The 27,428-nt window shown below is 35.9% G+C and overlaps 1 protein-coding gene across 1 annotated transcript in view; it reads left to right on the plus strand.

Moving 5' to 3' along the window:
- The window catches only part of LOC139692103 (diuretic hormone receptor-like), a 366,793-nt gene that overhangs the window by 304,650 nt on the left and 34,715 nt on the right, over nt 1-27,428 (plus strand). The window contains exons 7-8 of the mRNA XM_071590138.1: nt 20,689-20,829; nt 22,909-23,094. Of these exons, the coding sequence (XP_071446239.1) occupies nt 20,689-20,829; nt 22,909-23,094 (327 nt within the window). The remainder of the gene's footprint in view (nt 1-20,688; nt 20,830-22,908; nt 23,095-27,428) is intronic.

Genomic DNA, 27,428 nt, shown 5'->3' on the forward strand with positions numbered 1-27,428 from the left:
TGTTATTATTTTGTACAACCAGGAATAATACATTCCTTTATGCTTACCTTTGCCAAAGAAAGCTCGGAATCGACTAACTCTCCAATATCTTGAATTCGGTCTACCTCCGTTGACATCTGGAGGAGTATATTTCAGAAGACTAGATTTCATTTTCATCATTCGGTCAACTGAACGTCAAAAGGCACACCGAAACCCACACGAAAACTCAAACAAAATAATATGGCCGATGTAGTATTATTCTCACTTAGATCACCAGAACGTGGAGCACATTTGAGAATACTCAAATGAAGAAACACTAGAAGCATGTTACCCAATAATATGGGAACACTTAACAACCAAAAGCAATCACAGCATCTCGATGAGTATAACCACAATCCCTGACTATACACAAACAAACGAAGAAATTTGGCAATACATATTAAATGAAACTCACACATGCACTTGAAGGACACTATTAATATTGAACTGAATTAAAAAACCAGTTTCTTTACCATAATATGAAAATTATGAAGAATGGCATGATAAAGGAAAAAACTAAACAGAGTAACAGTTTAACCACCGAATTTCAAGCAGCCTCTTGATATTAATTTTAGATTCCGTCGTTATGGATTACCCATAAAAACGCTTTGATTTTTTGCTCAAAATGTGACGAAGAAAATTAGACATCATTCGGAAAAGGATATAAAAATATCTTGAGCAAATTGTATGAATGAACCGGGATACATAACAATACGGTATCATTTTAACAACATCTCTAGGTTACTGTTGCTGTAATGTGTGTAATACATATTATGTCGGAAATGACCATTGGCCATTCAAATGTATCTGGTTACGTAAGCACTTGTGTAAACACTGTAATTTATGAAGTAACGTTTTAATTAGGCGAGGACTGAGATTTAAATGGAAGAATTAGAAATGGCAGACAATTCGTTACTTGGATTAATTGATTTATTAATAAATTTCAACAATTAGAAGAAGGCGATTCCGTTGTTAATTTTCAATCTCTCTTCTATATCTCATATATTCCTGTAGACCATTTCCACTCATCGTCGCGGAGATAAAAGAGATTGGATGGAGATAAAAAGGATCCGAGACTGTCCACTGGTCGAAACACTAGATTTTTTCACCATTTCTACGGAATAAAAATCTACCCTAAAAAAATGAAGAGATAGGATATTTTTAAGATGTAAAAGATATTTTAAAATCAAAAATAAAGAAATAATTTTCTGCCATCTGCGTCGGTTTTATTTGAAAATACATGATAAAAAATAAAAAATTCAAAGATCAATTATTTTAAGCAAAAATCTCCATTAAAGGGTATATGTTGTGCAGAAATAAGGGAATAATTTTATCAACAGCGTCCATTCATCCAATAATTACACGGCTAACGAGCCAAGAAGAGAAAGTGATCGGTAGAGTTATATCTGATTCATCATCATTTCGAAAAGGGGACCATTTTGAGCGTTGAGGCCAGGATATAGACAGTACCCAGAACATTAATGTCACGCAAAATATTTTTTACAACCGTAACGAAACTGGGACTAAAAACTGACAAGTGTGACGAAGTAATTATATTCTTTTATTTCAGTTAAGATAAGATAGAGTAGGTGAGGGTTTTTAACTATTTTCTAATTGGGATATCCGAAAATTGATATTTTTTCTGGTGGTACTCCTATTTCTTAATACTTTATAATTTTGTACACGTTTCATTCTTTATTTCATTTCAACAATAAGTAATTTAGGTAACGTATTTAATAGTTTTATCAGATAGAATCAATAAAATTATCAATGATAATAAATACTTTATTTATTATAGAGTTATTATGCTTCAAAAACCATCAATGAATGTCATGAGACTCTTAATGGTGATATCCCGCTATCATCCCGCTATTTCGTGGTATATTAAGAAGCGTCAATACGGTAACTTTTTGGGTAGATCAACAACAACGAACCATTTGGTAGATCAACATTAAAAAAAGAGCATTATTTAAATGGCGAGCAGTAAAAGCCGTCTGCCTAATTTACACTCCTTTCCATTTCGAATATTATATTTAAGTCCAGCGCTTATTAATTAATAAGATGATTGAAAAATGTTCATCGATAATTAGTTAACACATTTAAAAAATCCGTTTAAGTGTTTTTGTCTAATATTTTAGGTCAAATATGCGGCAAATAAATGCGTCAATTCAGAAAGAAATTTATCTTAAAAAAATATTTAGTTTGTTTCTCCCTAATATTTTTACCCCCTTTCCTAATAAGTAGCCTAGTGAGAATGTGTTAGCCATTGGTGGGTTTTGTATTTGAATGCATATTTGGCCAATATGGTTCATCTCCCTTCTCCTGATGATGCATGACTTGAAATGCACTGTATCTATACTTTATCACAGTTTATGATTTTCCCCCTGCTATCCTTTCCTCTTGTCGGCTCGGTCATTGGTCTGCTGGTAGGTGTAAGACTTTCGGAGCGTCATCTCCAGGCCAAAGAATCGGAGCACTCGTTTGCATAAACCCCCTCGGATACGTTCCCTCGATCGCTTGTGATATAACATCGGCCCAGAGAGTCGAAGGTCCGTGTTTCAAGTACTGTTATTAAGAAACATTTTTTCGCTCGTGATCCTTACCATTCCACCTTCTCCACCAACCCTGTGGTTTTTCCTTTATGTGTAATTCTATCGCATTACTTTATAATTAGCCTTGGAATATATCTCGTTAATATTGTGGCGGGTTTTTTCCCTAGAAAAAAATATATATCGTATAAATTCATGAATCAATATACTATTGATATATTGTATAAATTACATATATCGATTTCATCTCACCAACAGTATTTTTTACAAACAAATAACACTGAACTAAAGTATATTTAAATCCACACGAGTTCGAGACTTAATTAAGTGAGTTTTCCATTGATGAATATCTACACTTATGCAATAACTGTGATTTCTATTGGAAGTATTCTTATTGCGTGCAACTAAAACTCTTAACTACATGTAAATAACTATTGAAACTCGCAATAAATATCGATGTTTAAGTATAAATTGAATATGAAAAAGATAATTCTCCATAAATAAATCTTACCTGCGATTAATCTTCCAATTTAGCCGGATATGTAAATTAACGAGTAATTGCAATATGGCGTGCAAATAAACTACAACATGCAATATTGAAGTGAAAGAATGACCGGAATATTCATATCTATTACATCTCATCAAAGAGCTCACAAATGTTACTTTTAAATGTCGTCTCTGTGCTCTCTATATTTCGTAATAAATAATTTTCGAAAATTTGGACTATTATTATTATTTGATTGTATTGTATCACTGAGTGTTTTCCCAACTCTGACCATTTACATAAAGCAATAAATATAGGTAGTTGATGAATCGAAGAAATATTTTTAAACTACTATTCATGGTGTAATTTCAAAATAACAAGGATATTCTTTACAATGATAATACAAAGATTGCCATAGCTGCTTTAAGCTGATTTTCGAACCATCTCGAGCCTATACAATTAGTAGGTAGGGACCACATAACGACCATATATGCATGTACTAATATCATCCCACAGAGAAAGGGTAGGGGCGTGCTCTCGGGTACTTAATTCAAGAACTCATCATTATCTTCAGCTGCTATGCATGTGTTCTAGGCCACAATCGGAAGTTTTAGCAAAGATGCATATCTTTACACCAGAAAGTTGAAACGATTTATGTGCTCAATTATGCCAACCACTTTCTAGAGCCACGTATCTATCGTACACTTTATTTTGTTATAAATTTGCAATAAAAAAGGAACGCTTGTAAAGAGATTGAATAATAATTTCAAAAATAATCAGGCTCAAAAATCTGCTCATGTCCATCAAACAACTCCAAAGCAGTCGCCTCCAGGCTAAATTAAATAAATCACTCTTTTGTTCACCACAATCATCTGGCGTAATAAAATATTTAAGATGGGATGATATTTTATGCATGTTGCCAATTAAAAATCAGTGAATCATAATATGTCTAAAAGCCTCGTAAAAATGATAAGATAAATAAAAATAAATATCATATGTATAAATAAATATTAAAAGAAAGAGATAAAAAATGTGAGGCTCCTTTGGGAATAATGATAGAAATTAATTCAAAGTAAGATCTCTTTGTGGTAGTATACTCGGGACGGGAAAATTTTCTTATTTTACTTCCATTCTTTCTTGATATAGCTTAGGCAAAGACATATCAGGAAGAACAATCGGCGTCATGAATGACGGCAAATCAAGTAGCAATCATTTCATCAAAGTGAATCCAAATTTGATGAATGATTTTATAGTGAAATAACTTTAACATTGTCAGCCATTTTTCATTCGATACACGCATTAGCATTTGTTTTCAAATAAGCATAATATTAGGTGTATAATTAGCTTTCATTTGTAATTCTACTCAGTTCTTAAAATGTAATCACAAAAGCTCTAATTCATATTCACCTATTCCCACACCTTTAAGCATAAAGTTTCCTGTCGTGTTTAAATGAATATTTTGAAATTCCTGGTCGACCCTGATTCGTAATAAAAAGCCAAAACAATTGTTTCATGTTTCCTTGTAAACTGCTGTATCAATGGCATTCCGTAAATTGCAAAGTAGGTACATAACGGGTTGCAGAGACTAATTTTAAACGTGAGATAATATCAACAGGAATGAAAGAGTTGTTAAATACCTTTCTAAGGCGAAATAAATACCTTCGGACAATTCCGACTTTAGAAAAATATACTGATTCATTAAGGTTTGTTTAAAACGAGTATCATTGATGGTTTAATGGCACAATCCTTAAAAATTCCCAAAAAATACAATCTGCAACCTCAAATAACATTTATTTTCGACCCTTGCATAATTTATGTATGAAATTTATTCATGTCAACGTCATTCGTGATTCACCCTTTTTCTCCGTGATTAATAAAGTGGCTAAAGTAATAATTAATAATGGCATTACATTGGTGTTGATCTGCAACACATTTATGTTTTTTCATTATTAGTTCCTCACTTATAAATGCTTTAATCTATTTTTTCCACGCTAAATAATCGGAAAAAATATACGAGTTATATATCGTATTTAAACTATGTTAACGATGACATTTGAACTCATAGCTTTTGACATTAGCTTTAATGTATACCAGCCTAAAAAAGTTATCTAATCGGGATTTGTTTCATATTATTATTTATGGAAGTACTAACCGTGAAAACACTCATGTTGAGGCACAATTTATACTGCTGTATATCACTCAGCTGTATCAGATTAAACCTGCATACGTATTTAATGATGCATTAAATTTAAATAATATTTTAATCAAACAGAGGGATAACATGTACATATATATATATATATATATATATATATATATATATATATATATATACATATATATATATATATATTTAAATATATGTATGTGTATATATATACATATACTCATTAGTTTCATATACGATTACTGTTTAATAATGATTTCCTATTTTTTTTATAATTTTAAGATAATGCATAAGGCATAATGAAAATTATCAAAACTATTAAAAACATAGAGATAAGAGTAAAATTTTAGTTTTAAAAAGTGCTGATGAGTAAAAAAATAGCATTTTCAGTCAAATAAAATTTGTGCACGCTCATTTTTGAGTCCATGTGTATTTATAACAATATTTATCGCAATTTCTTTGACATTGTGAACGAGGAAATGAATGTGTATGCATGTGCATTTATGTTAAGAAATTTTTCAAAATCAGACTGAAAAAAGTTAGCATAAAGTAATAAAATACTTACTATAAATATCAGGAATTAATTCACTTGAGGTCATGATCACCTTTCTCTAAGAGCTCAATGAATCCGCACAGTATTCTTGGGCAAGTATGCTGTTGTAGTAATACCGGAGTTCCACTATTTTCAACTATCACGCATAAAAATTGTCTAATAGTTGATTACTTTGCTGTATATTTTTGTCTAATTGGTTTTTATGATGCCATCGCATGAAGATCTGGATGAAAACCACAGAACTGTTTTACTTTAGTGTCACTGTAATTTTAAAATGGCAAAAGGTTTTTACTGCTCTGTTTCAACACCCGCATTTGTTTATTTTTCATTCTCTACTTTCAATTTTAGCTTACATATGTATGTTAATACATATGTAGTTAAATAAGTTTCCAATACCAAGACATTTTGAAGCACTAGTTATGATAGATGTGCCAAACTATAGAAACCCATTTCTTAAAAGAAGTCTCTTTTACTCAAACCAGATAAACTTCTACAGAATGTTTGACATCCGCGGTAATATAATTCGCAAATGCCTAAATTAGGTTGCAGCAAGGCTGGTCCTCTCCTATGGACTACAACCTAGACGTGTAGAGAGGACTTACGGGTGCCATTAACCTTAAGAGCTGTGCTGGCGGAGGCAATGATAATTGCTCCTGGTAGGGTCACCCATGCCAGATAGGTCGAAGGTTAGGAGCCAGACGAAAGGTAGTCCACGCAATGTCTGTTCCTCAGTGAGGCGGCTGCAAAGGCGTCAGACCCCAGTGGGGTAACCATTGAGTGAATGTATCATGTTAAAAAAACTATTGAGGAAGGCAACCGGAAAGCACTTCAATTATCATTCCTAAGATAAGAAATTATGGACACTACAGAGAATATGAGTCCTGGCAACTACGGCGCTCCGCCGACTCGACCGTGCGTCGTGCCCGGCAGCGGAAGGGGCAAGGCTTCCGCGGTCGTCATCTCACGAAACCCTTGCAAAGGAAACCCGAAAAGAGCAGGACAGAATAAGCAGGGGAAGATGACCGAATTAGTTATAATAGGGATTCGGAAGGCTAGGACAATGATGAGGACAGGAAAATTAGAGAATATAGACCAAGAGGTGGAAAGAGAAAATATAGATATTTTAGGTCTATGCGAAGTGAGATGGAAGGATAGGGGATATTACTGGAGTAGTAGTTACATTCCTGTAGTAATATACAGTGAAGGAGAGGAGAGCCATCAAGGGGTTCCAATAATATTAAATAAAAAGGTACAAAGAAGCACAGTCAATATAGGGCAAGTAACGGAAAATTATTACTGCTAGAGGTAAAAGCAAAACTGACGAACATGGTCGTTGTTGAGGTATGCATGCCACCAAGCAATCACAAGGAGAAGAAGTGGTAAACCATCAGTTTCAGGATATGATATTATGTGTTTCTGTCAGGAAACATTTAATAAATTATGAAGATTGGAATACGACGTTAGGTAAAGCAAGAAATAGTGATGAGGTGGGGGATTACGGTTTAGGGACGAGGAATTACCGCGGGGAGTAAGCAATTGAGTCCTGCAGGAGACGGCACAAACATTTGGTTTAGATAAAACAAAATATGTATATATACTTGTTAATTCCACGTGAATCTAAAGGTAACCCGTAAATTATATTATTGTTAGTCATTAGTCACAGATTTAGGAACTATGATCTCACCGTTTCCTGGGAAAGGATGCGGACTCTGATCACAATTTTATGCTGATGAAGTGTAACGTCCATTTCAAAAAGATAATGAAGGAGAGGTGGCGTAGGAGATGGAATGCAAAAGCATTAACTGAAATGACAAGAAATAAGTATCAGCAGGCTGTAAGCAAATCTAGAGTGAGAGAAAAATGCTGAGTGTTATCGAGGAAAAATGGAAATATATCAAAAAAGGGATCTCAAATGCCGAAAATGAAAGTAGATGTATTAGAACAGTTAATAGGAAAAGGGCAAGGAAATTATGGATCGCAAATGAGATGATTAGAAATACATTAGAGAAAAGTAAATGGAAGAATATAAATATAGAGGTGGGTTTAAGAAAGTACAAAACCTTAAGGAAAAAAAGAATCGTATCGGAAGACGCAATGCAAGCATATAGAAAGCTTTCAGAAGAAGGGTGGCATTGATGCCCAATAGAGAAAGATTAAAACAATACCGGGAAGGATGAAGGAAAGATCTGTGAAATAGTGAGAAAAGGTGGGTAAGATAATTAATTGTAGGAACAGAAAAGTTCCAAGAGAAATGGAAAAACTATATATAAATGGACCGTTGGGTAAAGAACTTAGACCAGCAGGTTTGGGCACAGAAGGATAATGTAATGCAGATTAAGATAGTTTAGGTCCAGGCATACTCAAATATTAAATGGAAAGGGCATTAAGAGAGATGAAATTAAATAAGTTCGTGAGGGTATACAACATTCCTGCTGAACTACTCAAAGGCTGAAGAAAATGTGGGAGGAAGAGTCTATATGGACTGATTCGCCATCTATGAGGAAGCAAGCTCGCCGGAAGACCTTGTGAGATCAGTGTTTGTTCCTGTACCAAATAAGGTAAAAACTATATCGTGTGAGACCAGAGAACATTAAGTTTGATTCCAATGCAGCTAAAGAAGTTCTCACGCTCATCAGCAAAAGGATAGAGAACATTGCAAATGATTACTTAAGGGAATGATCAGTTTGGGTTCAGGAAGACGAGAGGCGCGTATGATGTCAATGCAGTAATGAGATTACTAATCGAGAGGAATATGGAATACAATCCGGACGTATTTGCCTTTTTTGTAGATTTTGAAAAGACGTTTTAGAGAGTGAATTGAGAAAAACCCTGGAGTATATTGCACAATTTAGGAATACATTGGAAGGACAGGAGGCTAATCCGTAACCTGTAAATTTCTGACTGCTCAGGAGTGAGTGGTGGATGGAGAGTCCCGATGGGCTGTGTTCCGAAGAGGTATAAGGCAGCGTTATCCATTATCACCCGTGCTGTTCAACGTTTATGTGGAGGAAATGATTAAAGAGGCATGGAAAGAACTGGAGGTAGGAAATAAAGTCGGTGGGAAATTCGCGAAATCGGTTTGCTGTAGGTTTGCTGATAACCAAGCTCTATTTTGTCAGTAAGCCAAAGGATAGCAAGCAATTACATTAGAAATTCATTGTGGCAGGTATTGTATGAGAATAAATATAAATAATAAAAGGTAATGCAATATTCCAGAAAGAGAAAGGCTAAGTTAAATGTTATAATAGCAGGGCAAAAACTAGAGCAGATGGAACAAATTTTGTATCTCGGAAGGGTTTTGGACCAAAATTGTAAAAGTAATACGGAATTATTAAGGAGAAGATCTGCGTAGGAAAAAGAAACTTTAACAACCATAGAATTGATGCTCGAGACGTTGGGTAAGAATGTCCAGAAAAGGCTCGTTAAAACTTTGATGTTGAGCATAGTTATGAGCATAGTCATGTTCACTGAAGAAAAATGATAGGCGTAAATTAAAGGCTTTTGAAATGTTTGTGTGGAAAAGATTGAGAAAGTGAAGTAGACAGAGAGGAAACCAAATAAGAAAGTGGAAGGTATGGTGGGGGAGGAGAGGGGATTGTTTGGTGAATTCAAAATGGGGTAGAAAAAATGGAGAAAAGCCTATTGCTCAGAAGTTGGATATTGAAGACTGTGATATAGGGGAGAATTTTAGGAAAACGAGGAAAGGGCTGGAAAATAATAGAGATTTTGGATTAAATGTCGAGAGGAAGGAAGTATACGGAGATGGAGAGAGAGTTTTTTGTAGAGAAGAATAAACATGATATTTATGTAGTAGGTGTGTCCATCTAAACCTATCTTAACTGGTAAATTACCAATCATAATAATTTCCAGGCTCGTCACGGTATCAGTTGAGAAGAAAGACGTAAATCATTTGTAGCGGTTGGGCATGCGACCATGTGCGGTGGATATCGATGGAATATTGCAGCAATGGGGCTATAATACTAGACTATAGTATCTAAATTTTAACACGGTGGAAGGTTGAAACATGGCCCCTGCAATGAAACGGTCAGTAAGATTTTACACTCATGAGATTATATCTCTTCTCACACTCAGATTAAGTGGTGTTATAGAGAGCATGTTTCGACTGCAAAAATTATTTAATACGGATTCAAGAGTAAACACATATTTTAATCCTAACAAACAGCAATGGCAGCTTGATTTGTAAATTCTGGTTTAATATGGAGGCAAGGATTTAAACGGTTAGACCTAAATACATCTCTCGGACTGAAAATGTTTTGTCGGCATTCTGCCAAACCACATGGTTAGAAAGATGATAGAAGTATCCTTAAGTGTTTACTTCCCGCTTAACATTTTGCATTGGTGGTTGCAGTAATCAAGGAGCTAAGCCAGGCCAATTCTTAAGCAGTGGTTCCTTAAGTGGACGCTACCGCCCCCCGTGGGGGGTGCTCCACACTATGGGGGCGAAAAGAGACAAGGGGCGGCAGGGGGCGCTGGAGGGCCCTGAAAAAGAGACATTTGTGAAGGCTCGGTAAATTTGATTTTTTCAACGTTTTTAAGTTTCGTTTTTAAAGTTAATTTCGTTTCCCATATCTGGAAGTAATTTTAAACATGTATTTACATATATTTAAAGTAGGAACGGTTTAAAAATATTTTCAAGCCTTTCTCACGCGAGGGAATTTTTGAAGGGATATAATTCATTTGATCTACCGTTAGCACAACCGGACGACCCTGAGTACTTTTGCTAAGGTTTAGTGTGAATAAAACTGGTGCCAATCCGGAGAAGAATCAGCTCATCTGATAATCAGATTTGATTTTTTTACCTTCAATATTTACTTCAGAAGTTTGTTGGCTATCAAATTGTATAAGGCGCATCTATACTCTTTTAACACTGTTATGCAGTTTTTTGAGGACAAAGATGCTTTTCTAAGTGAAGACCTCAAAGAGATTAGGAATGACGTTGCATTTTTGTCTGAAATATTTACTAAGTTCAATGAAATGAATTTACAATTCCATGGAAATTATACTAACCTTATAATGGCAAAATCTGTGATGACTGTGTTTACTTCCAAGTTGATTTTATTTAAGCACAACATAGGTCGCCGCGAGCTTTATCACTTCCTTTCCTCCTTCAGCTAGAAGAGCAAGCTGGTATGGGTTATGATTTGAGTCTTCTGTGACCATTTAGCCACGTTGCATAAATATAAGACGCAGTGATTTAAGGATCTCTTTTGTTGGAAATTCCAGACTGGGTAATAAATCCGTATGTAGATACTGAGGAAGTTGGAGTATTATAGGAAGAATTAATTGGGTTACAAAATGCCGCTGAATTGAAAGCAAAGTTTCAGATATATTTTCAAGAGTTTTGGTTACAAAAGGAGGTTTCTGATCGCGATCCTGCATTATGGATGGTGTTAAAAAACTCCTTCTCGCATTTCCGATTTTATATTTGATAGAAGGTGGTTTTAGTGTAGTTATTCAGCTTATTTTTAAGCAGAGAAACAGACTTCAGGTTTGTGAACGCGGTAGTTTAAGACTCCTGCTAGGTGACATTAAACCGAACGTTGGAAAACTGGTATTAGGTCATTAAAACCATCCATCCCATTACAATTTTATTTGGTGGAAATATGTTATTAAATTAGGCAATAAAATCCCCTTGAATGAATTCTAGGCAATGAAATAATATAATCAATAATCACTTAATTGTTCAAATAATTTTTTAAAAAGCATGATTGGTTATTATTTTTTCATAAATTGAAAATTTCCATGTCATATAATTGCTATTTCCTGTTATATTAATTGCTTGTTGGATTATAAATAAACATTTGATTATTTATTGTTTTTAATTTAATTATTTCAATGTTCCTCATTTTGTTATAGGAATTTGATTATCATTTTAAAGCCATCGATTGGGAGGCGTTGAGTATAGATTTATGGAGCAATAGGTTCATAGGTTTTCAAGCCACCGCCCTCTTAGAGGGGGTGGTGGCTTGAAAAGGCTGGGGAAGCATTGCTCAAAAGGAAAGTACACCATTAAAAATCCGAAACATTATGCAAGCAACTCCATAAGAATCACAAACTGTGGCATTCAGACAAACAATAAGCGCACTATCAGATTGAATCTAGACTCCAGAGTAAAAAACCTCTACAAGGACTAGCTTAAGAGAAACTGAGTGAATTCCGAGAAACGGCCTATGCATCGGAGCGAAATTAATGGAATGGCCCATTGTTTAGTCGACCGAAATGAACGGAATGGAGCAGATAAATAAATCCCTACACGGTAACAGCCATAATCTCCTCGCTAATATTTCGGGTGGAAAAATTGGCTCTACTTTCCCTCCGCAAAAATGACCTCACTTTAGGGAAAATATCTTCAAATAACACCACATATTCAGATCAAGTAATGCATGGTGTTGAATGATGAAATAGTTGACCTGAAATATTCTTAATTTCATTTCTGTGCATTGACTTGTTTATTACGTCACAGCATTGAAAAATTACAATTTTACATTCGGTATTAACTTTAAAAAATAGTTATATTTGTTTTGACAAGTCTCTCTCATAGATAAAATCCATCATCCGACGCTTAAAACTCCAATTACACGAAGAATACCCAGCGTAACAATCCTAATCATACGTTTAATAGGATCATATTTTGTTGATGGCAACGAGATATGCAAATATTTTCTTATTTCCTCTCCAAAAGTTAGCAACATGAAAGTGCCTGACAGTAAAGCGCCACACAAAAAAAATCGATGAAAATAATCATGCATATCACATTCCTATTAAATTCAAGAACCATCCAGTTGCAATAAGCATAAAAACATTTCTTTCGAAGTATGCTCCAACACTTCAGATGATTATAATTTATCATTTATTTTCACTGTTTTCTGGAAAATTTGATGGAGTTAGGTGAATCGATATTCTAAAAACCGGTAAACAAACTCGGCATACCCAAGGTTTACTGATACCCATCATTCACTAGCATAAGTTATGATGACGCTATAATCCTATTAATAAATCAAGTGTAATATATCTTTACATGGGCCTGCGTTTAATTGAAATGAATTCGCTTTCCGTGATTTTTGTCATGAATAAGCAGATTATTCTATGAAACCGTTCAAATAAATAAAATGCTTTCCTCCCTGGGTTATACAAGCATAAAGGTAATTAATTTTTTTAATGCCTATATATTATATTTAAGAAACCAATCTTCAATTATCAAAAACAACTCGAGTTGAATAAATTTTACAAACCCATCCGAATGGATTTCATCATAATATAGTTGAAATTTAAATTTAGGGAATTTGGCCCCCCATTAATAGCTACTATTTTCACTTAATTAAATACAAGAAGATGATAAACTCAGTACATTGGCTATTGACTTCCCCGACCGCCACTGTTCAGGATATTATAATTTAAATAAGAAAATGTCCAGGACATATTTTTCTTAAACGACGAAGTGAATACACCAATAACGAAATTCAAAATGTCTTTGAAAAATATTGCATACGTAAGTGGTAAATGCTTAGAATATTTGAATATCAAGTTTTGATCCGTCAGTCAAAAAAACAGTTGCCCATGGAACATGAAAATACTCAATCATCTGAAATTAATTACTTAAGTCACAAATAACCTGCAATTACATTTAAGCATTAAGTCTGAAAATTTATTTTAACAAAGGTACTTGTAAAATCAAATAATTAACTATGGTTCCGTCGATAGTACGAGCATAACCAAATTACGGCGAAAACAAAGAATGGCTAAAAGAATTAATTCACCCTCCTGAATGGGAATCCCTTTAAGGATTTACAAACTTCAAGGTTTGAGTAGCAGTAGGCTATTTGAGAGCATAAAGGTCTATTTATTTTTACTGCAGCACTCGGTGGGCCATTAAAAATGAAACACTTGTCTAGAAACATAATGGATAGGCGTGTTGAGAAGCATTACGAGAATTCCCTTTGCCCTTTGATATTTCAAATTGTGAAAAGCATTGATTATTCACACTCGTTGATGCCCTTTGGTGGCCCTTAGTACTTTTATCCGCGCGTCTATGATCCGCCATTTACTACCGGGTCTTTGACTCGCACCTTACATGGCACTTAATTCCCCAAATTCTCTCGCTCATTCACCCTGTAGCAACAAGCCTTGCTTATGGATTTATCAACTCCCAGTTTTTTCATATGCATTTCATTCCCTCAACGTTATGCTACCAACGTTATCAACTAAGTCCTAAAAATACTCCCCAATCCATCTGCTTCTGCCCACTACTTTTTACTTCTGCCCTTACTTCGTAATATTGTTATTACCAAGGCTATTCCGCCGTAGATTTTGCAGGGACCTTCAAAATTATTTTGCATACATTATTTTCGAAGCCTGAAATATAAAATCAAAAGACAATAAAAATTTCTCCAGCCATTATTTCTTTAACAACTCGTTTTTACCCCCGGTTACAATGTCCAAAATTTCTATTTGTACCCTATTTATACTCCAAATACGCAGGAATTTCTCGATATTATAGCGCCAAATATATCAAACTATCAACATCTCCTTCAATGACTTTTACCTTGAAAAAACCCTCACACTTGTTACCTTCACTTAACGTCCCTACTCAATATTAATTGAGCTAGATTATTTGATCTGGCACTAAAACTTTTTTCCCAAATGTATAAATTATCTTCAATACGAGCGTCCAATCCTCCCAACTATGCATTGGATTTTGTATGTATTTACTCACGAATCTTTTATCAATTACATACCTATTCCTATTCAATGTAGCTATTTATTTTAAATATTTTTTTCATATATCCGTGTCTTCAGACCTGATTGGCGTAGCTATGATTTCCACTGAAAGAGTAATCAGAGCCTGTTAATAATAGGTATTTAATAACCACTACCCCTTCCGAAATGAACACATTTTACTCAAATATGTCCATTCCTAAGAATTTAGCATAACGCTAAAATTCTTAAAGTAGGCAAAATCACTCCATCTGAATTCTAGTTAAGAATCTCGGCTAAGCTTATTTTATTTAAGCGTGTACGCCTTGCTTTTGTATCCGTCCGTCCAATTCAACCAACGAATCTTCTTCTTTTATTATATATTTTTAACTTTACAATCAAAAATATATTTCCTATATCAGTCCCCACTGCTACTTCCCGTTCACTGGCGGTTACTTGAAAGAAAGCACGAGGAACAGTTGTTTGAGCAGGTGTGAAAATTTGAAGGCATCACTATTATCATTTATTTTATATTATTTATTATAAGACATCATCATCATCACCTCATCATTATTATTTGTAGTTCACCGTTGAAAGTGGATTTTGGATGGACATGGATTTTTCCACGCTAAATTTTTTAGCTTCGTCAAAAAGACTCAACCACTTATTATATTTAACTGTTCTTCCGTTCCATTTACATTCCACTTCCTTCTACTCTTCAATGTTCAAAACGACCATCGTTTCCTTTTGCCTATCTCACCTACCCAATATGTTCCCTTCTACTGAAGTCTTCAACACTCCATCGCCCATCAAAATGCTCTGTATCCATCTTTCCCGCCTCCTTAAGATGTCTTCCACGACTCTTCTGCCTTCTCCTCCATCCTAATTCCTCTTCATTTATTTTCTTTTCCATCCATCCACCTTTTAACTCACGCGCGTTCACATCATAAAAGCCTCCAATCTACGCTTATTATCTTGGCTCAACGAACGTGTTTACGCGTCGTACAAATCCATAAAACAATTGAAAGTTTTAACTTATCTTTTCTTATCATCCTTATAATCAGCGTCTTTGTGATCGCCTCGCCTCTTTGTAAAAGCTTCATTACGTAACTTAATTCTTTTCCTTGTGTCTCCATTATATTGACCATCTTCGACCAAAACATTTCCAAGGTAGATGAACTCCGCAGGCTTTTCCTTCCAAATTTTACATTTAGTATAGGTTTTCCTATTTCCGGAAACCACATAACGTTTGCCTCGTTTACTTTGGATTACATACTTAACAATAACTATAATCTTGGATGACTATGTGAATAAATCTTGATTATCCGTGAAACTAACTGATTTTACGAATTCAACAGAGGCATTCTATCTCCATTTCATTTTAAGCTTCTTATACTATTTCCTTAAATATACGTATATAAAAAATAGTGATGATGGACAGAGCAATCTTACTCTTCTTCCCGACGCCCCCCATCCTTACTCTCTATCCGTCACGCGCCCCTGAGCCGTCTAAGAGACATTAATGTTTCCGATAAGTCGCCTATTTCTTCTGTCTTTGCCTATCTTCTCTAATATGTTCACTAATTCTGCCTAACATACTGTCCCAACACCTCAAAGTCTATAAAACAAACCAATGAATGCCGATTTTAAGTACTCATTGTTCTTTTCTGTTAATGACATTACGTATACTTTTCCAATTTAGAGATCAAACTGATCATTCCTTAATTTATGGATGATCCTTAGTACCACCTTGACCTCATGTGAAAACAAACTTATTCTTCTACTGTTCACACATAAAACTATCTTTCCCTTTTTTGGGAGAGCAGCTAAGGCCGATTAAAGAAAAGCTTACAGCCTAGATTCTCTCACGTAAATGTTACGAATTAGCCCATTAAAACTCTCACGCTTGAATTTACCTACCCCAACGGTCTTATTCAAATTAAAGTCCCTGAATTACTTTCTTCTCACAAATCAATTATGACTAGATCTTGGATATACTCATCTGTGGCATATTTCATTTCTACGTTTCTAACTACTACTCTTTAATTTATCCTTACCATAAAGATACTTTCTGCATTCTTCCCGACTCTCTTAAATCTTTCTCTTTAAAATCCTGGGCACTTTCTACGCATAGATCCATCCATTTTGGTGTTTATTACGCTATGATTTATTTACGCACGTAAACAACTTTCTGTACTATTTTGTTTTATATGAATTTAAATGTTTTTTTCAAATGCTACACAACGTTATTGGACAGCACTCGCGCGTTAACTTTATATTGATATAAGAGTCAATAAAAGCCGATTGAAAGAATTGTACCTGAACAAATACTTTCGTGTATTTACTTAAAGGTCGAGACTGGAATATTTTAACCGTTAATTTGAGAAACCCTTTGCTGTGATACCCCTCTCTTCAGTCATCAACGACCAATGTTTTATTTTGCTCAGTGAAATAAATAGTGAAAATGAAAGGATGGAGATGTAGGCCCAGAGGAGTCATCCTAAAAATAATCAGAGTGACGAAGACTGGAGAGAAAATATGTTTTAAAACTGAAACCACATTCTTACACCGCTTTCCACTCTAGCGAACAAACAGTTTTAAGGCAGCAAATATACCTTTAAGTTGGACGCAAGAAGTGCGCCGAAGTCGACAAAAACCAGTGGCCATTCCCTTGTGGTATCCCACTATCTTTGAGTTTTACCGTCAAGTCTTCATTTACATCCAAATGTATTATTCAAATCCACAATCTTATCCCTAGAAAGTGGTTGGATTCATCAATATAATATTATCAGATCTGCCTAAGATAAAAATACACTCGTTTAATAGGATAGAACGTTTCATGTAAATTACATTTCCATACTAAAAGGAAAGACTTGTACTTTTCCACTGCTTTTATTATACGGTAAAACGCATTTCACCGACTTGCGGCATCATCAGGTACAAATTTGCTAAACAGACAGAGCAAGAATATATACCCTCAGGACAGAGTGGGGGTGGGGAGGGTTGGAAGGGCCTGAGAGGGGTGGGGGCTCTCAGGTGCGCTGATGGGTTGTTTTGACCATTTCCAGGATAGTTTCTCGGAGAGGAGAGGGGAGGGGTATGGGAACAATTGCTCATTACAAAGGGTCATGTTAGGGTTTGCCAAGTGCCTTCTTATCTCTAATTGCTCGAGAGTGTCCATTTTTAATCCTTTTGAGAGTGTGTGTAATATCTCAGGGACAAAGTCACTGCTGTGGTCGAATTCTAGTAAATTCTTGGAGAAGAGAGAGTTGTTATTCTGATTTTTGTGACACCTTGCGTGTTCCTTGACTCGTAACTTAATATTCCTACCTGTCTGACCGACATTAACGCTGTTGCAATCCTCGAATTTCAGTTTATAAATGCCTGATTTGAGAAGGCTATCCTGGGTGTCTTTTCCGTTGGCTAGAAGTTTGGAGAGGGTTACGGGTGGGTAGAAGGCTGCTTTGAGTGAGGTGGGTAGGAAGTTATCCTATATGAAATATCTCCCAGAAATGGGATCGAGTACCACTTAAAATCCTTAGATACTGCGGGTTGTGATCCGAAAATACTTTTTATGGCCATTGCTTTTTGTTTTTTTCCGTAGTAATGTGTCAACTAGTTTAGGGTTGTAACAATTGTTGGTAGTTATATTAGTGATAGTCAGGAGTTCAATGTTGAAATTTTTGGGCGAAAGGGGGATGTGTAGGAGGCGGTGGATCATGGAATGGAGGGCTGCGGGTTTGTGAGAAAACATGTGTGTGCGGAATCATTAGAAATTATGTGGTCCGTATAAGTGGATTTCCTATAAATTGCAAATTCGTGTCTATTTTCCCTAATTGTGATTGTCAAGTCGAGGAAGTTGATGGTGCCGTTGACCTCTTTTTCCATGGAGAAGGAGATATTCTGATGAAGTGTGTTTAGGAAATTAAGGAAGGAGTCTAACTGTCGGTTGGTTCCGGTCCATAGGCATAGTATATCCTCAACGTAACGAAACTAATAGCCCACGTTTTTGTTATGCTGATTGTCAGCATTGAAAAGATGTTCTTCTACAGAATTGAGGAAGACTTCGGCTAGGAAGGGAGACAGTGGGGAACCCATAACTAACCCATCCGTTTGGATGTAAAGAGTGTGCTTGAAACTAAAATAATTCTGGTTAACTGTCATTTTTATGAGGGAGACAAATTCGTCTGAGATATTTTGGGTAATGGTGGAATCATTGAGTAGTTCTTCCACCCTAAGCAAGTTTCCGATATTAGTACACAAGTAAATAAATTGCTAATGTCAAAGGAGACTAGTCTCGCTTTTTCCGGGACATTAATATCTTTTAATTTTTAGGGCTTAGTCTATTGAGTTTTTAATTCCGTATTTAGGTTTAAAACCTGTGAGATCTCGGAGCATTACGTTTAATTTTCGTGCCAGAGGTCTTTTCATTTAGTATGGATATTAAATACTTCCACGAAGTGAAGCCTGAAACAATAGAATAAATTACTTTTCATTCAAAATCAATATCAAAAACTAATGTGCAAGTTTCCAACAGAGTAAAATTTGCCAAATTTTTGCAACACTTCAAGATACAGGGAACCGTAGGTTCCCAAGGATTTGTTAAGGATTTATTATTACTATTTATATGGATTACCGAATATACTGCTAAGTGTGACTGGTGGATAAGTGCAGTTAAATATTCTTTCAAACCCAAACTCTATTTCCTTGTTATTTATCATGAAATTAGAGTTGTCTATTCAATAATTATCCACTCAAAGGAAGTATGGGCTAATAAAAAAAATTGCAAATGCATAAGGCATCCATTTCACTGGCCTTGAACTTTTGAATACGAATTACTAGTCTTTCCAATAAAGGAGGAATATATAATTTTAGCCATCAGTTTTACATTATTTAATGGCCTTATCTGCATTTGAAAGTATTAAGAACGCCAGGTATTAAAGATAGCTTTTTTAAATCTCAGATAAATCATAAAAACGTCCATTCTGGACATAATATATCATAAATCCGTTCTTTAAACATTCTAACAACAATCTTCACTGTTGCAAAATGAATTTCGATTTTAACTGAAAAACATTTTCATTCCAAATTTTTTATCTCAGTATATCTGAATCCCTAATCAACGGAAACTCCATATCACTAAGAAAGTGTAAAAAAGTCATCATATAAGAATAAATTCTCCGGTCATAAATATAATTAAGCTTGATATTTAAGTTGATTATAACAGCCATTATGAGAGTATTGAAAAAAAACTATTATCATTATTATAAGCCAATAACTGAAACCTGAATAACTGAATTAGGGGAATCAACAACGGAGGCAAATTGGCAAGACATTCAATAGTATCCACGTGTAGCAAAAAAAACCAATGTCAAAATGATTTAATGCAATGACAGACTGCATAAATTGCAAAATATCTCGTTACCTTCCTCATTAAGAAAAGAGAACATTCACATAATGCGCATATTATATCGTACGTAGGCAGAAGGAAATAAGTCCATTACTGTTTACTCTTGACGTTAATTATAATTGGAAATTTCTTTCAAAAAGATCGTTCGGCAACTCTCTGAGAACAAATAGGGCAGCTTTGTCCTTGATTGCTTATTTAACATGAGCTCTAGGAGTATCCTAATGATTGATTAGCCCTGAAGTAAAAGAACACTGATTAAATATTCAAATTATAGCAAGGAGTATATAAGCTATTAATTAGGAAAAATCCCTATCAGTTTTTTAAACATATTGTGTAATAGCTATAGTCAAATAAATGTTTTAGTTTACTGTTACTATGAAAACATGGATCCAAAAAATTAAGTCATATCGCATATTATATCATTGTTTTACGCCAAAGATCGACGAGTACCTAATTGAGTATTCAATTTTGAAGAAAACTTGAATTATATACATACTCGCAATGAGGCTAACAAAATTAAAACAGTGTTATAACTCAAGTCCTAGTTCAATTCAACCCAAGACATATTAAATCATTATTTTTTAAGCTTATGCTCGTCACTATAAAGCTTACAAAACAATGGATGAAATTATTTTTTGTTATTTTGGCATAAATATGATTGCGCACTTTAAGAGATATTTAACCAAATTTTTAATGCTGGGTACCAATTATTGTTCATAAAATGTCATAAAGCAATTTCAGAGTCACGTCTCTGCCGAACCGATAACCGGAGGAAGTGTTTTGTGCCAACAGGTTTCCTCCGTGTCTTCGACTTCGGACTCTTTCATGCCTCACTGCCCGTGGATGAGCCCTCACAGCTTCGACTGGATACATCAGGCGCCCGTGATTGGATTGCTGTGCGTGAACGCCGTCTTCCTCGTCATGATCATGTGGGTGAGTTAACTCTCCATTTACCCATAAAATCATCTCACATGCAATAACACACATTACAGGACCCGCCTACTCACAACACATAACAGAGCTCGTTTCGTGATCTTCTCCCACTGTGGTGAGGGTATTGGAAAGCGTAATCCCAACATTCCAGGTATGCAATGGAAATGTACACGGTGAAAATAAAGTTTTTTTAAGGTTTTCAAAATTTATGATGAGACCTCGATTTTAACTTTTATTCGTTCAACCACTGCTCTAAATAATAACATTTAGAAGTTTCAGTTGTATCTTAGGGGGTAGAACGTTTGACTATTTATTAGAGAATATGGGTTCGATTTTCGTTGATTTTGAGACCGAGATTCACTCAATTTGTACCATTCTTTAGGGTACCAGATTTACCTGGGAAAGGTAGACTCCTGCAGGAGGTACAGAAAAAGGAACTAGACCCTTTCTCTATGAATGGCACGTGAGTTAGGGCCTAGTATGAGGTGAGCCTCGACCAAACGAAGTAATTCCGGTTGATTACTGCGTTTTGGGCGGCGGAAAAATGCCAAACCAAAATGTTGCTCTATCGATAATCGGAAATCTCCGTCTATACTAAGCCATTAGTGCAGTCATCATACAGCTTACCACACGCCACAATTTCTCAGATTAAAACTATTGGTGCACAAAATTACCTTTTTTATGACAATGTTCCGAGTGATTCAAAATAATTAACAAATAAGAAACCTTATTCTTTAATTACTACGACCCGTAAATTAACATTTCCACAATCCATAATCCTATTTTAACCATACCAAGGCTGCCCCCTACAGCAAATGACATTCGAGTAGTGAATAACGTTCAGTTCAGCTGCACAAAACCAATTTTTATCTTTTCCCGGTTGAAGGGGTTTCCATTTTACTTTCTGCGCGTACTTTAGAAACCACTTTCTTTCCATAATAGTTTTCGGAAATCCTCGTTGAATTTCTTTAAAGCTGGACAAATTTGATTGAAGTCATTCAATGCGAGCCCAAATATTTTCCGCATCTTGAAAACTTGGAACCCCAAGGCCATAAACTTAGTCTTACAAAACCAAAAGTGTGCCAAGAAGAGTTAACTAGGGTGTGTAAGAAGAATGAATAGATCTAACCTGGCACGATTCCCTAAGACGTATGAAACCATGAGTTCATGGTAGGATGAGTAGTTTTTTTTCCTGTGACTTAAGAATTTTCCCAGAAAAATCTGATGCCCAGTCAGCCATCCATGTTGAATTTAGTTGAGAATCTCTTGAAATACCGTTACATCGGTTGCAGCGGCAGCACTCAGACAAACCGAATCCTTCCGATAGTGTCATTTTGAACCATAAATCTCGAAATAAGCCTACGTGCTATATTTTTGATAGCCTTAAACGTCAAAATTTAGTTCCATGTGTACAATGATCTAGATAACACCGAACCTGGATAAAATAATCGTATGCCAGTAGCACAAATGTTCATTCACTGCCCAAGCGGGAAAGTATAAACCGTTCCGCTGAGTGAAATCCCACCTTTACCGGTCATTGCACATAAGAATCGCATGGCATTGAAAAAAGATATATGGCTGAGGTGGAAGTGTGGATTGCGAGAAAGTGTAAGTTAAAACCAGGAATAAAATATGAATTCTTAATCTAACAGGAAAGGAAAGCCGTCAGGGAACGGCTTTTCTGATGAATTTTGTCAATCATGAAAATGAGAGCAAATGCAGAATAGAGTGTTTCCTTGAAGTCATTAAGTCCGGAATAGAGAAAAATAAGAAAAACCTAATGCTTGTTACCTTCTAAGCATGCTTTTCCAAAGGTTTTCAAAAATATTTCCTCGGTAACAAGTTCCTGTTTACCATATTATCGGAAAAAAATAAAATTAAAACAAAACTCAAATCTTAAAGGAGAAGATAGGAGAAGAAAGGGAGAAGATTAACAATACACATCGCTCTTTGTTGTGGAATAATCATATTTACAGGGCATGGAAAATGCTAATAGATTGGTGTAATTTCATTTCTGTAAAAATCATTAAGAAAACATCTGATACTCCAGCTTCACGAAACATTTTCTACAATTCGCAGGTCCTTATCACCAAACTCCGCTCTGCAAACAATGCTGAGACGCAACAATACAGAAAGGCAACCAAGGCGCTGTTGGTGCTGATTCCACTTCTTGGGATAACATATATCCTGGTCATTGCCGGTCCAACACATGGACTCTCAGCGAGGGTGTACGCGTGCATCAGGGCACTTCTACTCTCGACCCAGGTGAGCATTTGATCTTTAGCGAAGTGTGTGTATCCCCTTAAAAAATGACACGAACTTAACAAACCGTAAACTTTTAACAGTGAAACCACTTAAGTCTCTGATAAACGTCGGCAAAAATTCATAGCCGAAGATATCATAGCATATTATCGGTCTATTGATGGAAACATAAAATACAAGCGCACACATGACTGCAATGGCTAGAAATAAAAATCAGTCACCAAATATTTCGCATTTAAAAAAAAGCTATCATTCAATGTTAAGACACTAGCAGTGGAACTCCAAAAAGGAATAAATTATAAAGTAATGAAGTTGAAATATATGTATTTAGGCTCTGTAATTATTTTATTAAACTATCCAAGAGTATAAACTGTTTGATAAGGTTCGATAACTACCGTGGCATTACTGTCAAATACTTCTCCTACTACCACCCTTTGTGCCTAATCCATCCCTCTCTCACTCCCTTTCCTTATTACCCTACCAGCTCTTCCTTTTCACCCTTACCATATACCTCCTCCTTAACCTCACCGCTCCTACCTTCTCTCTCCCGTCCTCCCATCTGCTCCCCCAGTCCGCCAACCTCTAGTTCCAACTTCTCCCCGCAGCCATAGTGACCGCACCTTTGAGAGAGGGATCCCCACCGAGCAGCATTTCTAATTACCTTTGGAAGGGTTTCGAAGAAGAAGAGAGGGCCGCTCGCCACATCATGCAAAGATCTATTATCCATTCGGGAAATTTACAGTCCATCACCGAGGGATCCTTACCAGACTCCATGATGTTCGATTTTCAAGCCTTTTCGCTGCGGCTGAGTGAACAGGAATCCTGGGCCATATAGTCAAAGAACCCGAGTAACGAGCTGTAGACATTTTCAGGAGAAAGGATGGATCTTTGATCCTTTTGCATTAAGACTAAGTGGCAAAATTAATCAATGCTTCCGATTTGGGCAAGGAAGTCTTGAGTTAATTGGTGTCACATTCCCCCTCAAGTTCCGTGATCCAACGGAATGTTGAATATTTTCCGTGACGGAGTTCAAAACTTCTTACTTCAGCAATTTGCTTCACTTTGATCATGAATTAAATAAAATTCGTGCTCTGACGCAAATTATGAAGTCAAGAGGGTAATCAGGTTACTCGGCAGATGGCGCGGGTCAGTCTGGTGAGCGAAACGTTCGTATGTTTATGCAAAAATTGTGGGTTCAAGTACCTCGTTTGGTGTGGGTGTTGTTGTGCATACTTCTGAAGTGAAGTTCTTGGGAATCTAAATCCCTGCAAAGGATTATGACTTCCTCGGGGGTTATAAGGACCGCATTCATCTTATCAACGAAAAAGCACGTATCAACATTTGTGAAACTCGTTTGAATTTATTAATATTCCTATATCTCCCACATATTTCACAATGAAATAACTATTTTGACAGCCAATTTACTCAAGTCTTCATCCTTCAAAACATTATCAATGTTGATACTTCGATACTTCGTACATCATCACGCATTCCAGGATTTCCGTTATGCATAGCTTTGACCAGAATTTTATATTTATTTAATATATTCATTAATATTTTAATTCTTGCCTGGTTAATATATCCTACTTCAATTTGCATCTGAAATGCTTAAGTGCAATTAACCACTCCACAGTAAATTGTGGAAATACATGCTTAAACGCTAGTTTTTAATGCATGACGGGAGAAGAATTGACTTGGATGGGCAATCCGCTCCTATTGAAAAAACCAACGTTTATTGCAATGTTTGATTCAATTGTAATGACAAGTATAACTTTGTAAAGCCACAGAAATTTATTGGGACGACTCGGGGTTTCGAAGTTCAACGTCATCGTCAGACCTGATCTAACTGCGTAGTAAACCTCCCTCATGCTTCATTTTGATTGCTGAGACCGCACTGCCTCTGTTTTTAACAGCGATCTTAACTACAATTTAATAAATTTATTATGGCAACACACTTGCATAGACTCTTATCCGTCGCATATCTCCACACCCGCATTACTTCTTCCCCCACTTCGCAGCCGACACGGGCCCATGGGTCGACCGATATTTTCAATGTCGTTATTTTTTGATGCGTGAAAAAAGTGCAGACTGTAATTTGCCATAATCCGCTTCCATTTTGCGCGGTAAAAAATGCGAACGAATTTTTATATCCGCATGCGTCAGAAAGCACAACATGAAGCGTATTTAATTTAAGGTGTGCTTGAAATATTCTAAAAGTTCCAGATGAGAGTTAACACACGGATCCGTTTAGCAAATTTAGATGGCAAGAAATTAAAAATAGATTAATTTTCCAATGATTCAAATTTCAAAAGTCATTAATTTATGGACTTTATTTCTGTATGAATAAAATAAATTTTTTACCTAAGGGGAACAATTCCAAAGCTGGATTCAAATAAATATTGTTTTTTCCCACCACTTCCTATGTGAAAAAAGAAGTTGATTAGAGTGGAAGATGCGTAATTTCTACAATTGGTAGGGGAAGGAATCAGTCGTTGAGGGAATTTCGAGCACGAGAAAAATGGGCAGTGGAGATATTAAGAGATAGTGTGACGGTGAACGCTATGCCACTGCAGAAAATGTTGGGGAAGCGAACAAATAAAGAGAAGGAAAGGCATTTTCGAGGGAGTGAAACGGAGTGAAAACAATAAGAAACTTAAGGAGATAACAGTGTATGGCTAAAAGCGTTTATAATTTTTAGAAAACTTTTGGAAGTTCACACAAATAAGTGAATTTTCAGGAGCATTCCAAAACACAGCTTCCATTTTTTGTTTTACTGGTATTCATTTGTAGGATAAAATTTGGATAGATAAAGGCTGAACAAAATGCATTCCTTTCTACCTTCCAACAAAACAAATCCAGACATTCGACAGTACAGTCCCTATCCCTTCGATTCCACATACTCCCTTCTTTCATTCCTCCCAGCATGCCAACTCCATTCCTTCCCCCTCCTCGCTTGCCTAACGTGGCCCTCTGCCAACCTTCAACATCCTATTACCAATCAAGACGCTCTGAATCCACCTTTCCTGCCTCCTTCCTTTTAATTTCTCCCAACAATCCACTCTACTACCCCCTCACCTAATACTTCCTCGTTGTTTTTCCTTCCTGTACATTTCTCCTTTTCCAGCCTTCTCCACATCCGCGCATAAAAAACCTCCAATCTGCGCCGATCATTTAGCTTTAACGACCATGTTTCCGCGCCGTACAAAATTGCTTATCAGTCTTCATCATCTTTTGCTGGCATTACTACTCAAAAGTCCTAGTCATCAATTCCATCCTTCTTGTGGAAGTTGCTTTCCCTGTGCAATTCTTCCTGTCATGTCCCTACAACTTGTACTTGAAACATCTCGTTGCAAAACACTGCCCAAATAGGTTAGCTGTTTCAACTTCTCTAATTTTTTACCGCCTGTTTTGATATTTATTTTGACCTTCGTATTATTTTCTCACAAACCGCTAAAATTTTGTTTTTTTTTACTTTAATTCCCATCCCATTCCTATAACACTGACCTTTTAATGGGCTCAGCAATAGTTATAACCTTGGCTTGACTGACTAGCTACCTGAGTGCTAATCGTCCACAAAACTTGCTAATTTTAGGAATTTTCTCCCGACAATCATTCATGCCATTTTCTCAACATATCAGTTGAAAGACTATGGTAATAATGAGCATTCTCATACCTGCCCCTCTTCCTAACACCGCCCATCCTGACTCTTCATCCACCGCACGCACTTGAGCAATCTGAAATGTGTTCAGGCTGCCGATAAGTCATATTTTCCTCCAATCAATACCCACCTTCTCTAAAACATTCATTAATTTTATCCAATTTACTCTAACGATCGCCTTCTCGAAATTTACAAAACAAACAAATGCATCCTCTTTTCGAGGCTCTCTCTATTGGTGACCTCGTTACTGCTATGGCATCACACGTGCCTCTCTCCCTCCTGGAACCCAACTGATAATCCCCTGAGTATCATTTGCCCTGCTCTTGTCGATGGCCCTGAGAACCACTATTTGTTGCTAACGAAATCCAATTTTGTTCTCTAGCCTTCACATATGGCTGCCTTTCCGTTTTTTGGAATGAAAAGTAACAGTCATCTGAAGAAATATTCCGTTCGAATTCCCTCGAATAAATGCTACGAATTATTCCATAAAAATATTTCCTCTAATGTTTTCCAAAAATGTTAAGTAGTTCCGCGAAAATTTTATTAACCCCCACGGACTTATTTGATTTTCATGTCCTTAATGCTCTCCCTATCTTGAAATCTATTATGTTCAAACCTAGGCTATCCCAATTTATATCACATTCTTTTTTCATGTCTGGCATAATATCATTGTCATGTA

Source organism: Hetaerina americana, unplaced genomic scaffold, assembly GCF_022747635.1.
Source record: "Hetaerina americana unplaced genomic scaffold, ioHetAmer1.1.p SCAF_4, whole genome shotgun sequence".
NCBI classification, from domain to species: Eukaryota; Metazoa; Arthropoda; class Insecta; order Odonata; family Calopterygidae; genus Hetaerina; species Hetaerina americana.